Source organism: Psammomys obesus, unplaced genomic scaffold (assembly GCF_907164565.1).
Source record: "Psammomys obesus unplaced genomic scaffold, mPsaObe1.curated_primary_1811, whole genome shotgun sequence".
NCBI classification, from domain to species: domain Eukaryota; kingdom Metazoa; phylum Chordata; class Mammalia; order Rodentia; family Muridae; genus Psammomys; species Psammomys obesus.
In genome coordinates this window covers 209,568-226,625 of record NW_026596326.1, presented here as the reverse complement: position 1 = coordinate 226,625, position 17,058 = coordinate 209,568, and the positions used below count along the sequence as shown (strand labels likewise).

At 49.4% G+C, this 17,058-nt stretch overlaps 1 protein-coding gene across 1 annotated transcript in view; it reads left to right on the top strand.

Moving 5' to 3' along the window:
- The window catches only part of Adamts2 (ADAM metallopeptidase with thrombospondin type 1 motif 2), a 204,120-nt gene extending 193,375 nt beyond the window's left edge, over positions 1-10,745 (top strand). The window contains exons 19-22 of the mRNA XM_055597210.1: positions 536-743; positions 3,046-3,175; positions 3,424-3,513; positions 10,273-10,745. Of these exons, the coding sequence (XP_055453185.1) occupies positions 536-743; positions 3,046-3,175; positions 3,424-3,513; positions 10,273-10,733 (889 nt within the window). The 3' untranslated portion in view covers positions 10,734-10,745. The remainder of the gene's footprint in view (positions 1-535; positions 744-3,045; positions 3,176-3,423; positions 3,514-10,272) is intronic.
- Positions 10,746-17,058: the final 6,313 nt, after the last annotated feature.

The window sequence follows — 17,058 nt, the reverse complement described above, 5'->3', positions numbered from 1 at the left end:
GTGGGCATCTCAGAAGAGGCAGAATGTGTTAAGGCTTGGGTTGGGGAAGCAGGCTCAGAGGGCCTGGGCTGGCTCACAATGCTGAAAGAGGTGTTTCTAAGCAGCAGCGTGGATCCTCAGACCCCCAGACCCTGGCAGGTTCTGGGTCCAGGTCGGGGAAGATGGTGGGGTAGGGGGACATGCAGGGACAGAGGCTCAGGGAGTCCACAGTGTTCTTAAGCTTTGCTGGGGAGGGTTCATGACACCATCAGAAGATGAGGCTGTGCTCAGGACCAGGACCCTGAGGGGATAGACGGGTAGCAAAACCCTTCAGTCCACTACTGCTGGCAGAGCCTCCCAGACTCTGACAGGCAGGGGGGGGTGTCTCTGAGCCTTAGTTTCCCCTCCATACAAGCCTGCACACGTGGCCAGTGCTTTTGTGAAATGAGGAAACGCTTCAGCCGCCGGAGGGAGCAGACCGACCTCTCTCTTCTTACCGCCCACCGGGGCCACAGCCAGGCTGCTTCCCTGACCGCCTGCCACTCTTCCCTGGCAGGTGGGTCGCCGGTGACTGGGAGCCCTGTAGTCAGAGCTGTGGGCGAAGCGGCATGCAGGTGCGCTCCGTCCGCTGCGTTCAGCCTCTGCACAACAACACCACCCGGTCCGTGCATACCAAACACTGCAATGACCACCGTCCTGAGAGCCGCAGGGCCTGCAACCGTGAGCTCTGCCCTGGGCGGTGGCGGGCTGGGTCCTGGTCCCAGGTAAGCTCTTCTCTTGGCCCCATGCCCTTAACCCCAGTACTGAGCTTGGATAAGACTGAGGTAGACAGGGCGCTCCCGTTTTGACACAGCTCCCGTCCCCCAGGGCCACAGCTCAGGTTTCATGGCACCCATGGGAGCCACGGCACGGAAGTCCAGGGTTTCTGTCAGGGAGCGAGCTACATGGTGATGCACCTCAGATCCCAGGAGGAGGAGAAGCAGATATTTATCATGCGTAAATTACACAGCTAGTTTACGCTACCTGGTAAAACTAGTAGATAACCTGCCCCAAGGCCTCAAGCAAGCAGGAGTTTTCTTATCACCCAGAACCTTCCATGAGTTAGGTCCCTAGAGACTACACAAGAGCCATTCCTCCAAACAGGCTGATGCTTGGGAATGTGAGGAACATGAGAATCCCGGGTTCCCTCCCCCCACCCCGCCACACATACACACACACACACACTCACACTCACACACAGTGAGGCTGCATGGCTAGGCTGAGTGAAGCGCAGAGCCAGGAGTCAGGTATGACTGCACAGGGGTGTGGCGTCATGGAATAAAGGATACTGGAGCCTTATGCTGAGAAAGGAGGTTAGAGGAGAGACTGCCAAAGCTCCCGAGGCCGCATCAGAGAAGCTGCAGGAGCCCCAGCCCACTGCATGTTCTCCTGGGCCTTCAGCAGCCTCCAGCTAGAGAGGAGGCTTTAAAATGTATTAAAGCATTTTCCATTACCGTACTGAGGTGCCATACCTTGCGCAGGGAGGGTGGTGGGCAGATACGCTTTGTATCCTCTCCTTGAAACGGCATCGCTTTCCTCCGTTGTCTAAATGATCCTGTCTTTATTTGGAAGTTGGCACATAAAGTCGTTAGGGCGTTCTCACACACACGTGCCATGATGTTTGGTTCTAACTTACCTTCCCCCATTGCCCTCTCCTCAAACAGTACTTCCTGCGAGTGTCATGACCTGCACACACACACACACACACACACACACACACACACACACACACACACACTTCCACATATGGGCAGAAACAGAATTTGTCTTTTTTAGTCCAGCCTATTATACTTCCTACTATCTCTGATTCTATCAACTTTTTTTAATTTTAATTTTTTTTTTTTTTTTTTTTTTTTTTTTTTAGCAAATGTCCTGATTCTGTTTTTCCCTATGGCTGGATAAATTCCACTGTGTAGGATCTAGGAAGATGACTCCGGTGGTTAAAGCGCTTGCTATGCAAGCATGCAGCCTGAATTTGCATTCCCCAGCACCCATGTTAATGTCTGCTAGGCACAGCAGCCTACCTATAGTTTCAGAGCTCGGGGTCAGAGGTGGAATCCCAGGAGCAAGCTGGCCAACTAGAATAGCTGTGTCAGCCAACTCTCGAGTTCAGATGGGAAACCCTGGCTCAATGGATAAGGGGGATAGTGCTCAGGAAGACTCTGGACGTTGGCCTCAGATCTCCACATGCATACACATAAACATGCCTGTACACCTACACATCAGATATGCCCCCGCACATAGAAACATATGCTTATAGGCCACTTTTTTCTTTTGTCCATCTGTTGATGGACAGGTAGGCTGGGTCTGTTTCCTGTGCCGGTGCAGATATAAAACACAGATGTGCAGGGACCTCTGTGGTGTGTTGACTTAGATCCTTAGGGTATATACCCAAAGGTGATGATGGGATATTGTTGTAAATAAAATGTGTTGGGCTGTATAATGTTTATTATTATTTGCCCTGTGATTATCAAGGCTGTATCATTTAACCCACTAGCACAAATAACAGTACAGACACCTGTTAGATTTTATGATTGCCTCTTTTCCTTCAGCTGGCAGATATTTCTACCTACGCCATCTCAGTAACCTCACCATCCACCTCCCAGGCCCCATCCAATGCCATCGGCCCTAATCATTCCTATCTGGGCTACCTTCCATCCATGATCTTATAAATACTTGCTTGTATTCTTCATCTGGGCCTTTCCACACCATTCTTGGAGTCCAAAAAGGCCAGGAGAAGCCTCCCAGTAGGTTTTGATCCCTTCTTTAGAACCACCACACTGGGGAAAGGAAGGACATACTCAGATCATAATCCGAACCACAGGAAGAAGGGTAAAACCGGAAGTGCTGAGCACCGCAGCAGCCCTGAGAGATGGGTGTGGGCATTCCAGGGCAGCCCCCCCATGGGACAAGACCCACCCTCTGCCCCACACCATCTCCCAGGCCTGGGGAGCATGGGATGCTCCAGCTCTTCGAGTCTGAGGACCAGTATGGGTGTGCCCCTGATTGATGGTTCTGTCCCTACAGTGTTCGGTAACCTGTGGCAACGGCACCCAGGAACGGCCAGTCCTCTGCCGCACTGCAGATGACAATTTTGGTGTCTGTCGGGAGGAGCGGCCGGAGACAGCAAGGATGTGCAGGCTTGCACCCTGTCCCCGTAAGCCCTGTGCAACCCCTCTCCCCCTCCCCCGCATGCAACAGTCTAGGGAGGGGAGGTGGGGGCCTGGTGCAATCAAAGTCTGCTTTTCTTCCAAAATGGCTTGTCCTGCCTAGGTGAATTTGAACTTGAGCACTCCCAGGATGCCTAGAGGCAAGCTGCGCGTGCGCGTGCCTGAGTGCACGCGTGTTTATGCGTGTGGTCCTTCATGGTGCCCTGGCAGCTGCAGCCTCCTCTTTTCCTTCTAGGAAACATCTCGGATCCCTCGAAGAAGAGCTACGTGGTTCAGTGGCTGTCCCGGCCTGACCCTGACTCACCCATCCAGAAGATCTCGTCAAGTAACCGACCCGTTTATAACTCTGCCTCTGCCCTCCAGTGCATGCCCTGCGCCTTGTGGAGCTTGCCTTGGGCTCCCCTCCTCTCTCTCTATGGAAAGCTTCCCTGACTCCTACTGAGCGCTCTCTCGGGTGAATCTGTTTTCTCCGGGCCTGTGTGCTCGGCCTGCTCCTCCCGAGCTTGTACCACTTGGTGGCGGCGGCGAGTGAGGGCTAGCCTCAAGGAGGCCTGGTCTGGGGACACTGGCCTCTTGTAGGGGGGCCAGGACCTGGTTTTGTGATGGCTTGTAAAGGGGCAAAGATCTGTCGTGGTGCCGGAGGGGCCTGAGGCCACTGTGTGAGTGTGACCACCTCGCCATGGCAACCGCCTCATTGGGCCACATTCCTCCAGGCTGAAGCTGCGGGTCAACTCCAAGGGGAAGCCAGCCCCATCCCCTTTCAGACGCCACCCACCACTGAGGTGAGGCCACAGGGGTCTCCGCGGTGTGCGTTTCTTTCTTCGCGTCTCCCGTGCCGGGGTGACAGACCCCAAGTTTCCTGCGGTGTCAGGGGCTTCCCGGCTGCTGCTGCTGTCGCTGCTGCTGTCGCCCTTTGCTGAGTGTGTCCTTTCCGACTTGTGAAACCGTGGCCTGCTTCCGTCGGCCTTTGCACCCAACCCACACGGCCCTTGCCCCCGACCCCTGGCCCCGACCCCTGTCCTCTCGGGGGTCCAATCATACGGAGGAGGAGGAGGCAGGGAGATGTGTCCCCCCCGGGATGGGACACCACGGACACACCACCACTCCCATTCTCTGTCCATTTGCTCCAATGGCCTTTTTCTTGTCGTGTGCTTATGACCCTTTCAGAGGATTTAAAGTGAGACTGATTGTTTGACGATTGACTGATTGACAGATATGGATGTGCCTCACCTACCAGTGTGAACAACTACAGAATACCTCAATTTTTATTGCTTTTTTCTTTTTCTTTTTTTTTTCTTTTTTTCTTTCTTTTTTTGGCTTAGAAACACTTATGTAGAAGATGCCTTAAAGTTGAAAGCTAACAGAATCGGCTGCTAACCCCAGCCTTAGATGGGGGATGTGATCCGAGTAGGAGGCAGGCACTGAAGATCTGGGGGGACCCCAACCATTTTGCCCACCTTTTGCCAAGGGTAAGGTTTCTAAATCCAGACGGCCTTGCTCCCTCCCTGAGCTACCCATGTGTGAAGGGACTCAGCAGGCACTCCATCTATCTCTGACAAAAAGGGGTCCTCCTCCGATGCCCACCTGGCCAGTTGGCGCTGACTGTTTTGTGGAGACTCCCTCGAGGGGCTCCCACAGCGCGGCCTTACACCCAGAGGGTGACACAACTGGGTCCTTAGCTGTGACCGATGTAGCACTCCCAACCGACGGTCCCACCCGGCCCCAGCCACCTTCATCTGTTAATAGTTCTTGTTCCTGCTGGACCACGCAGCCAAGCCTCCTTCTACTCCCCCTGGCACTAATTACTGTTATGTAAATAATTGGTGTGTAACTGCAAATTAATCCTCTCACGACTGTTAACTTCCAACTTTGACGAGGCAATGTGAGTGACCTGCGAGGTTGCAGGCGGTGCGACACGGTCCTGGGCATTTGCCTCCTGTCTGTACGCACTTTGCTTTATCAGGGATATTTTATTAGTGTTTTGTATGTACTTAATGACGTATTACGTAGATTCCGTTGTCGTCATTGCTCTTCTGTTTTTTTTTTCTTTCTTTCTTTCTTTCTTTCCATGAGACATTAGCGTGTGCCAAAGTGACTGTGAAAATAACCTTTTATTCTTACTAATGATGGAAAGACGTCTTGTCATGCATCCCACAAATAAACTCAATAAAAGTTCAGTTCAACTGGGAGCTTGGGTTTGGTCAGCTGGTGGCTTGTTCCCTTCACCTTCCTGACAATCAGCCCTGAGGTGCCATTATGGCTCCATCCTGTAGCATTAATCACCCGGTTTCTGGTTCCAGTGACTTCGCTGTTCCCCACCTCACCACCCTGCCCAACAGAGGTGTTTAGGGCCCATCTTCCACTAACACATATACCAACAAAAAAAAGTAATAATAATTTCACTGCTGTACTCCACCCCGGGTGTTGAGCTGTCAGTGCTAAGTGAGAACCTTGCAGAAATGGCTCGGTTTTCTGCTCCTAGGTGCTACCCGGGATGGCTTCTCCCTTTTGGGGGGATCAGAGCAGAAATGTGGTGTCAGGTTGTGTCTCCTGAGCCACTGCTGGTCACCGCCCTGCCTTGAGATGCCTGCTCATAAAGATAATTGCCCATCAGCCAAGGGATGGGGGGGGGGAGTCTTGGGAAAGTCAGTTTAGAAGCAAGGCAGTGGTCATGTGTGCTTGTGTGTATGCCCTGTCTGCCTGTGCCTCCCAAGATCTGCTCTCAGTAGCCACAGGGCCTGTGTCCTCCCATCTACTGACAACCACCAGGAAGTGGACCAGGATTCAGCAGGGACCTCTTCACCTTCGGTCTGCCTCATCCTATGGGTGGGGCTCCTGCTTCATGCTTATCTGTGCTAGAAAGCAGTGAGAAAGCTCAAGGGGTCATGAGAAAGAACAATAGGAGATGGCCCAGCATCTAGGAAATGAGGTTGGCAGCCCAAGCTCAGGCCCCAGCTTACAGAGATGTCCACCACCCACAGCTCTGCTTGTTAATCAAAGGGGTCATAGCTGCAGAGAAACAGGAGCCTTGAGGATAGTTGTATCAACAGCACTGCTTCCCTCAGTCCATTTCTCCAGAGGTGAGTCAAGTTTAGCTACCCTCTAAGGGAGCCCTGCATCAATATTCCTGATGGCCCACGATGCCCAGGGCACCATCTAAGGCCCTTGATGGGAGGGAAGGTGCCACTCACTTTATGAATTAGTTGAGTGAGCTTTAGAATGATAAGATGGGTTTGTGAGCCCACCATTCATTCACTAAGCTGAATTTGCTCCCACCCAGCAAGCCCTTCATAAAGCGATACCCTTTACGACACCAGGGGAGAAATTCTTGCCGGTGCCTTTCCCACTATCTGTCACACTTTACTTTTCTCTCTCACTTAGAGCTCTGTTCAGGATGATCCCACTAGAGACTGGGGGATTCGAATTTGGTTTTAAAGCTGACTTTGATTTTTCTCTCTGTTCGTGTTTGAAGTTATCTATGGCACTTTTCTTCCATGAATGACACTACTATCAATTCTCTCCTAAAACAAATGATAAGTTTTAAAAGGCGTTCAAGAGAGCTAGAAACAGGAAGCAACTAATGATCCAGATGGAATTCAGATACCACCAAGACTGCAGGGGAGGGGTATACAGATGAGTTCATGCCTCCTGTCCAAGTGCTACCCAGGACTGGCCATGCTTAGCTTTTAAGGTGACTTTATGGACAATGTGTTCATTCTTAATGGTTTATCATCATTCCTAAGAAGCCAGTAGTTTTGGTCACCATTGGTGGTATATGCTTTTAATCCCAGCACTTAGGAGGCTGAGGAGAGCAGATCCCTTCGAGGTCAAGGCCAGTTTAGTATATACAGTGAGATCTTATCTAAAAAAAATAAGTAACGAGAGTTCTTGGTATTTAGTTGTCATTGGGAACAGAATGGAGGATCAAATATCATAAAACTAAAATTATTTTGACAACTTCTCACTAGCCAGAGAGCCTCAGGACGCACGGTTCAGCATGCTGCAGGTATAACTGACAGCTCCTTTATCTCAGGGAGCATTTCTGGTCATTGGTATTGTTTAAAAGACACTACCCCTGGTGGACTGTCAGGAAGAACTGTATCCACCCCTTAATCCTGCAGGTGGCTGCTTCCTAGGAATAAAATGGTCTAGTGTTTGCATATAGTATCTGCATCCTCCCAAACGCTTTGCATCACTTCCAGGTTCCCAGTATAATTCCCAATACAATGTGAGCACTTCATACACAGTTGCTTTACTGCATTCTTTACAGAATAATTGACCACAAAGGAGTCTGTCTGGAGTGTTTCCCCTAATCCTGTCCACAGTTAACTGGATCCAAGGATGTAGAACCTGTAGGCACAGAGGGCCGACTGACACGCTGGTACTAACTAGCACACCATGCTTTTAACCCGGGGCTTTTTAATTCACTCCTTGGCCTGCTATAATTTTTCACAACTGAAGCTCTATGGCTCAGTCAGAGGAAACCAGACAGAGAAGTCTAGCTGGTAAGCCTGTGGAAGCAGAGCATCCTGCAGAAGGGAACCCAAACCCTCAGGGCTGTCTCCATCGACTGAACACTGTCTTTGTGCCAACTGCTAATCCAAGGCTGGTCTTGACCCAGAGTCAACCAACATTTTCTTCAAAGAGCCAGACAACAAATATTTTAGGCATTGGGGCTTCTCTGGCCTCTGTCATAGCTAGGTTGTTATGGTGGGAAAGGGATCAATGGCAGTAAATGTGGCTGTGTTTCAATAAAACTTTATAAATCTGGGTGAAAGGATGGATCTGGCCAATGGCCCTATTATAGCCCTCTGACTTCTACAGGCAATTCCTGAATTGGCGGGGCTGCAGTGTTAGCTTCCAGCACTGTGATAAGAAACCTGAGACAAAGTTATATTGGTTTATGGTTTTCAGTCCATGGTAACTTGGTCTTGTGGTGGTAATGTCATGGTTGGAACACAGAGCAAAGAACGTCTGCCTACCCCCTGGCAGCTGAGAAGCGAAGGAGAGACAGAAAAGAGCTGCAGTTCAGTATCTGTTTCAAGACTACACCCTCAATAACCGAACTTCCTCTCAGCAGTGAAGGGCTCCACCATTTCCCAACAGCGCCAAGCCTTTAACACATGAGCCTTTGAGGGGAAACTTCAGATCCAAGCTGTCCTCTGATGGGAGGGACAGTGAGCCAAGTGAGGGCACGGATAGCTGCTCATTGACAGTTTTGTTGTGTGTTTAAAGGAGAAGACACGGGAACAGGACAGAGCGTCACTGTGTGGCAGGAGTGGTGGCCTCCTGGGCCTGCTCCTTCCTTTGTCAAAGCTTAGTGTGTGTGCATATGTGTGTGTGTGGGGGGGGGGGTTCCTGTTACACAGCTCTTATTTAAAAGACTCCCCAGGACTCTGGTCGGTGGTTTTACACTGTTCAGCCTCCGAAGCTGCCAAGAAGACAGAATAGAGGTGGGAAGGGAGCAGGTGGGGCTCTGGGCCCCCGGCCTCAACATCAAGTGTGATGCTCTTTACATTCTTCATATACTGGGCGTCCATGAAACACTTCATCTGGGGAAGACACTACCAGTCGCCCTTGCTGTTGGGTTCAGCCCTCAGTCCAAGGCCTGTGTGTTTACCAGTAGGTGGTGAGTGCATTTCTTCTCTCTATAATAGGACAGCCTGGGCCTCTCCTCATAGGCTGTTTTGCTTTTTGCCTTCACATTCTAGTACCTGCAGCTGGTCGCATTTCCTGTTTATTTGGGCCACTACTGAGCTCAGGGCAGTCTCTGGTGGAATGCATCTCTATATTTTTCTTGACTATAGCTTTGTTGATTGAAAACTCAAGAGTTTTCCAATTTGGAACTTTCTCATTATTCCCATGTATCCGGTTCCCTTTTTTTTTTTTTTTATCCGGTTCCCTTTTTTTTTTTTTTTTTTTTTTTTAACATATCCTTTGACTCACCTTTGGGGCTGGTTCAGATACCTCTGTCTTGGGACTTTCATGGTGATGGAAAAGCTAGGCTCTGGTTATCTTAGCTGATAATTGAATGTGAACTTATCAGTTGGGCAAGTGTAGAGAAGGCGGGGAACTATGAAGCCACAGGCTAGGGGATTTTCTGCTCTATGAGAGGCCAGATTGTGCTTGCCTGAGAGACATGTGACAATGACTTGTTATTTTTATACTGAGTATGTTTTATAAATCATCTTGGATTGGGTTGTAGAATGAGGGGAAAGAGAAAAGAGGGTGACATTTAGGGTAAAGACCAATGGGGGGGTAATCAATTGGCTGAATAATAGAGCCACAGGTAGAGCTGAGGATTGGTCAAGGAAAAGAGAGGCAGGGGAAGTCTAAAGAGAGAATCAGAGCTCTCCACGTAAACAGAGATGGGGGACATGGTTGATCAATTTCTTGAGTGGGAAAGAATGAGTGTGTGCTGAGCAGAAGGACTCGCCTCACGAGAAGGCCTTGCCTCACAAGAAGGCCTTGAGTTTGTCTGGCAACTTCCCAGACAGCTCAGGGCCATGGGCTGGATGCAGCCAAGGCAGGAGAGGGTACATCAGCTATGTTTGGGCAAGTGTCCAAAGGCCTGCAAAAGTGAGTAGAAAAACCTCTGACAGAAACACCGTGAGATGTCAGGTCAGAACAGGCTGCACACAGTGAGGCTACAGCTGAGGGGCTGGGTTGAATATTGTTGTAGTTACTGCTGGTAGATTGCCGTAGAGTCAAATCCCGCCACAAAACCACACCGAGGTCTCCCTGTGATGTCCTGTGAAGAACCCGGTGAGGTCCCGCCCTTAAGGCTGAACTTGGAGTCTCTCTAAAGAACACAAAGGTCTCCTTTCTGTCTCAACCTGCTGAAAACGTAGATTCCGCTGGGGACTGCTTGCAGGAGGGGAGCACTCCAGGTGGGGGTCCGTGGTGCCGCCCTGCTCAGAGACTCACACTCTGCGGTTCCACTGACTGTCCGCGCAAGCTCATTGCCTCTGTGCTGCCTCTGGATTCTGTCACACGCCTCCTCCAGCAATCTGCACTCGGCGGCGGTGGGTACGCGTCCCCCTCACCTTGTCGTTTGGTTATGTCTCCCACTCTTGTCTTTCAGAGGGCCAGTGCCAAGGCGACAAGTCAATGTTCTGTAGGATGGAAGTCTTGTCTCGCTATTGCTCCATCCCTAGCTACAACAAGCTCTGCTGCCAATCCTGCAACCCGCCCCGAAACCTCAGCAACCCGGAGGACGGGGGTGTGGATCCCCCACCAGGGAAGCACAATGACATCGATGTGTTCATGCCCACACTCCCCGCGTCCACGGTAGCTACACCGGGGCAGTCTTCACCAGCGCCTCCCCTGGAGGTCCCCCTCAATGTCTCCAGCACCAATGCCACCGAGGACCACCCGGAAACCAACGCTGTGGATGTCCCCTACAAGATCCATGGCGTGGAGGAAGAGGTCCAGTCTCCCAACCTGATCCCTCGACGGCCAAGCCTGTATGTAAAGACGAGGAACCAAAGAATCCAGGAGCTCATTAATGCAGTGCAGAAAAAAGAGAAGCTCGGAAAGTTCTAATAAAATGGAAAGATTCGCATCAACAGCTTTTTCCCCTTGCTTATAGATATAGTCCATGGGATAGGAAAATCCTGTGTTGTGGGAAGTGAAACCAAAATTCCTGCTTCCAAAAAGGTTCGTGAAGCAGGGGAAGTGTAAAAGAATTTATGGGGGGGGGGGGGGCGTGTGACAATCAGCCTAACGTGTGTTTTCCAGTCTAGGAATGTCCTTAACTCTTGTAACGATCTTAGGTACAGGGTGGACATAAACAGGCTCCCTAGTTTCTGTCAGTGAAGGGAGGTCAAGGGGGATAACTCCCAGAGAGAGAAACTTTGCTCCAACTTCACAAAGCAGTCACTGAGAACCTTCCTCTCCTTGGTGCTGGCCAGTCCCCAGACCAAGGGATGAAAGCACCGGGGACTGGTAAGTGACATGGCGTTGTATTTAATAGCTCACTTGGCAGGTTGAGTGCAATGAAGTGGAGGTCATGAGCCAAAATGACCTCAAAGGCCAGGCAGATGGTGGGATGAGTGTGGTACCCAGCAGAGGACTGTGACCAACCAGAGAGCAGCAGCCGTCGAGAGCTGTCAGCGGGCTCTGGCCGCAGCTGCCAGCGTGACATGTCTCTTTCCTACCAGCCTGGTCTTGGCGTTTTGTTGCACTGCTGGATATCTGCATTTCCTGTACTCAGTTTTTTTTTTTTTCGTTCAAGTTGTGGGAGTGAGGAAGAACCTGGGAGTTTCAGGTCTAGACCCACCAGTCTGCAACCTCTGGTCTCCATTTTAATTATTAACTAATGGTCTGGTGCAGTTTCAACGCCTGGTGCTCGTGTTGCACAGTTTTGATCTCAGCTGAGCATGGGCTGTGCAGTTCTTTCTAGGACAGTCATGAGACTTCTGTAGTGGGGGACAGGAGGATGGTTCCAAACAGGGGTCACTGGGTCAAAGGCAGCAAGGACCATCTCTCTCCTCCACTTCTCCTGGCCTTGCTTGCTGCCCTGATGGAAGAGACTCAGTGTTCTCCTCTGGCCAGTCTGGGCCAAGTCCCCAGAGAGGAAGGATGATGGAGGCTTATACTCAGTTGGAATGAGCCGGCTGGAATGAGTGGTCCAAGACCCAAGACTCTCCCTCTTCTGGTGTCCCAGTACTGCCACCAGGGTAGTGAGACACCAGGCTGCAGAGCCTCAGGTCCAGAGGATGGGTTTTGCCTGTTGTCTGGCCTTGCCCCTGCCCACCTCCAACCTTTAGGAGTCCTAGAACCTGACACTACGGTCTACAGTAGGAGGTATAGGGTGGGAGGTGGGAGCCCCACTTTATCTTTTTCTCTTTAGAAGCTTAGATAACTTCTGTTTGGGGTGGGATGGTGTTTGGTGAGCCAGATGTGAGTGGGGGAGGGAATAACAGAAAGGGAGTGGGTAGATGATTGGCATTTTGTGAACATGCCACTCCAATACCCCCACATGGAAAGACCCAAAGACATGGTGGTGTCCAAGCTGGGCCCAGCCTGACCATAAATCTGAGGGTTCTTGTGGGCAGATTTGTGTTCTCATCAATTGTAGACTTTGGATTATTCCTCCTTACTAACATCCCCCGGCCTCACCCAGCGGGCAATTAAGAATGTCATTGTGGCTGCTCCTCCACTGAGTTTCGAGGTGCTCAGTCTGTTTGTGTGAACCTGCCTGTGTGTGTGGTGGGGGGGCAGAGCAGTGTCTGTGTGGTCTATGGAAAGAAGTCAGAGCATAGAGACCAAGTTGACCAACATTTAAGATGGTGCTTAACTTTCCTCCCAGAAGGTGGCCAGACCCCCACCATCCATTCCTCAGGCCCCACTTCCCACATATACCCCCACACTGCCCCAGCTCCCACAGAACCAAACTGGAAAAACTCCCTTGACTGTCTCTCTTTGAATGTGGCTGAGAACAGTTCTGCTCTCCTGCCTTCTTGCAAGTTGGGAGTGAATCTCACGGCTGGCCCTCGTTTGTTGAGTCCAAGTCAGCTGGGTTTACTCGTGGGCTAAGAAACTGAGTACTTCCTGTTTAGTCTGCAGTAGAATGGAGAACATTCTAGACTAGACTAGACTAGATTAGACAGCATATGGCTGCATTTACCCATTCTAAGGGTTGTGGGATAGTAATATGCCATTGTCAGGTCCCAGCAAATCAGGGCTTCATAGAAGCCCCACATGGGACAGCCCCAGCAAAACAGATGTGAGGGAGATGAGGTCCTACATGACATCCTTGGTGCCTTGAGCTATGGACCTTTGGGCCTTTCTGGAGCTAGTGGTGCGCATACAACTCTGCCCAAGGAACAGTGTCCACAGGGCTCAGAGAAGCCCCATGTGCCTGAGCATGGGACCATTTGGAGAAAGGACTTCAAAACAACCCTGAGCTTTCCAAGCAGCTCTTACTTCTGAGGCCCCAGGGGCAGGTAGGTGTCCTCTAGAAGTTTCCAGCACCATGCTGTCACCCAGATTGTCCTGTATCACCCAGAAAAAGCTCCTGAGGCACCTGGGAGTCATTTCTCATTCTTAGGGAGAATCAGGCCACATGTGAAGAAACTCCTTAGGAAACCCCACAGAATCTAATACATAAGCCTCACATTTGTCTCTTAAGAGTTTTCATTTTGGATCTATTTTAAGTATATAAGTGGTGCTTAATACCAATGTCTGTCTGAGGTAACATTCTGACTCTATTTACTCCTGTGTGACAGGTGGCTACCGAATGGAGCCAAACATGGTGCTCAGCTTAAATCACAAAGTTTATATGACAACAGCCACCGATGCGTTTCTTGTTCTGTATAGCAAAATTTGACTCCTTACTATCATAACTTATTAAAGTGTCTGTGGTTTTGCAAATCATGACCGTGTTGGTTTGTTACCTTGACTGCACTCATTCCCACCATAAACTTGGGCAGGAGGGATGTTACATTGGTAAGCTGATCTTGGGAATAAGCCCTAGGCTCCTGGGGCAGGGGAATGTCTAGAAGCACTGGCTGTGGCTGGTCAAGTCAGCACCCCTCAGCAGAGAAGAAGCACCTTCTTGAACTTATCATGGAATACGACTTAGCCAGGAGCTCCCAACCCAACCCCCATCGTGACCCTCTCTCCTGTGACTAGACTTTCCAGGAGAAAATAATAGCCACTGAGCTAAAGGTGAATTCCGGAGAAATAAGAGACACTTTGTAGTATAAAATGAGAGACATACTTAAAAAATTTTTTTTTGAAAATTTTCTGGAATTCAGATTTAATTGGGGTTTTGCATGTGTATTTTCTAAATTTAGCCGGCCAACCTGTAAGCAGTACTGCACATGGAAAACATCATTCTCTCTCACCCGCTTGTGTGTTGGCCAGTGCTGGGGAGTTGGGTAGGGTGGGTGGTTGAGAGACAGACTCCTCTATCTACTTTTGTAAGAACTCTAGGTGGGGGGGGGGGGGCTATGAAATGAATATGTAGCTGTCAGCAGTTGGGTGCCACACACTGGGAGTGCCTCGTATTTCAAAAGCTTGCATTTGTTATTCTAATACTTTCTAGCTTCACAGTATCTTCTTGTATTATTAATCTGATAAATCTTAATAATTCCAGATTGCAGATTTTAGTTTTTATTTCTGCCACTGGTTTTTGTTTTGTTTAGACAGGGTTTCTCTTGTGTAGCTTTGGCTGTCCTGGAACTCACCCTGTAGACCAGGCTGGCTTCAAACTTACAAAGATCCACTTGCCCCTGCCTGCCAAGTGCTGGGATTAAAGGTGTGCACCACCGCTGTTGCTGAGCTTCTGCTACAGTTTTCTCCATTTCTCCGTCTTTTTGGGGAGGCACATATAGAAATGTCTAGTTGATACCGTCTTCTTGGTGACATCATCCAAAGATGAGGTGACCAGTTTTGCTTCTAGAGATGACTTGAGACTTCCCTTTGAAGGTAGAGGGCTGTGTGTCCTTTCTCAGGTAGGAAGTTACATAATGACACATCGATTCCCTTCCTTTTAGATTTACCATACCTACCCATTTTGTGTTAGCTGCGAACAGTTTGTAGCACTAGCTTTTTAAAGAGGATTTGTTTTATTTCTGTATGTGTGTGAACGCCGTATGTGTGAGGTTTCTCAGAGGTCAGAAGAGGACATTAGATACCCTAGAGGTACAGGTGGTTGTGAGCCACCTGGCATGGATGCTGGGAACCAAACTCTGGTCCTCTGGAAGAGCAGCAAGCCTGCTTAGCCATTGAGCCATCTCTCCAACCCTTGTTTCTTGACTAGCCCAGAGCTCACTATGTAGAATAAGCTTGTCTCCACCTGGACAGAAATCTGCCTGCTTCTACCTCCCAAGTGCTGGCATTATAGGAGTGTGCTCCCACACCCAGATCAACCTAACATTTTCCCATCGATATCCTTATCGACACCAAGGCCCCTTCTTCCCTCTTATGAACTCTTTGTGTTGACTTCTCCACTCTTTTTCCTCCTTTCTTGTTGTCCTTTTGGCTAGGCACTCCCCCGACTCCCACTGCCCATTTCTCCAGACACAGCTATGAGAGATTATTTAATCTCTAAGCATGTCTTTGCCGGATTGTGGTGACTGGGTTAATTGAACTGAGACGATGAGAAGACCCATCCTACAGGTAGCAGCATCATTGCTTGGGCTGGGATCCTGAACTGTAAGAAAAAAGAGAAAACAAGAGCAGAGCATTGACAATCATTGCTGCTTCCTGATAACAAGAGCAGAGCATTGACAATCATTGCTGCTTCCTGATTGTGGATGAGTGACCAGCTGCTTCAAGCTCCTGCCACCCTGACTTCCCAGCTGTGCTGGACTGTACCCTTGAACTGTCAGCCTGAATATACCCTTTCTCCATTAAGTTGTTACAGGAAGAGGAAACTAAGACACGGAGAAAACAGAAGAAAACTCTCCTTGTACAGGGAGGAGAAAAGTTAGCATTTTGAAATATGCACCGGCTTGCTCTCTGAAACAAAGGCTTGTCTCCAGATCAAGGTGCTATTTTAAACTGTTAAGCCAGGAAATGCTCACTAGACTGTTTCAGCTCCTTCCAGTCCCCTCTCTGCAGTCTATGGCCATGCTATCCTGAATGTGTCCAAGCCTTAAAGCCAAGCAGGGCCAGGCCTGGTTTGTGCTTAGATGGGAGAGGAGGGTAAGAAATGTTTCTGAAGTCAGAGTCCAGGACTCAGCAACTAGAAGTCTGAGATTTTACAGGAAGATTATCAGAGTCCAAAGACAGTGGGGATGTAAAACCCAAAACAAGAGAAAGGGGAGATAGAGAATAAATGGACACATCTTCTTAAACTGACAATGAAATATTTACCACGACAGACCACATTCTGAACCTCAAAACACATCCCCAAACAATACATAGGAATAATACAAATTCTTAGGCCCAAAACTGAACTAAATTAGAAATCAGCTGGGAATGTCTTCGGATACTGAGGTTGAAAAACGTACTTCTAAAACATGCATGGGTCAAAGAAGTCTCAGGAGAAATTAAGGTGGGCTTGGCTTTTGTTATTTTTCTTTTGTTTTCCCGAGAGGAGGTGGGGTTGGGGACACATGTGTATGTGTAAGCCACAACTGTATCTGGAGGCCAGAGGTCAGCCTCAGCTGTCAGTCCTCACCTTCCAATTTGTTTGCTGCTGCAGACCAGCTTAGCTAGCTTGGAAACATCTGGGATTCTCCACTGAGGACCAAAGACCAGTAGCTCTCCAGAATCCTCCAGGCCTCCAGCGTGAGACAACTGTTGCTGAACTACTCCAGTTCTGTCACATAAGCCAGTCTAATGAATTCTGTTGGTTCTGTACCTCTGGAGAACCCTATGCAAATGGAGTTCACAGCTAGGGTGAGATCTATGTGTGCATGGACCATGGTGACCTACAAATCTGTAGACCACTTCCTTTTTTTTTATTTTTTTCCTGAAGCACCCTATCCCAAGAGTCTCTGGTCCCCCTGATCTTCTGATTATAAACCCAAGGTTTTAGGGTTTCTTTTCTCTGCCTCATGCCCCGGGAATACATCCTCCTCCAAGCACAAGAGAAATAGTAAAAACAAGGCGATGAAGACCTTGCTGACCATTGTTGGCTCATGGTTCTTTTGGCCAGAGAGAAGGGTCAGTGCTCAAAGACGCAATTGGCCTGTTCGGCTACCACCATGCTCCACAGAAATGCCCAATGTGCCAGATGTTTTGTTTCAAATGTTTCCTTCTTTAATCTGCTGTCATTATTTTTCAGGGTATCCAAACAGCTGGCCTGGGTATTAGTTGCATTTGGTGGGAGAGAAGCTAGGGTGCACTTATTCCATTTAAAGGGGAGCCAAATCCACCATTTCTACTGATTACATACATAGCCATGGAGGAT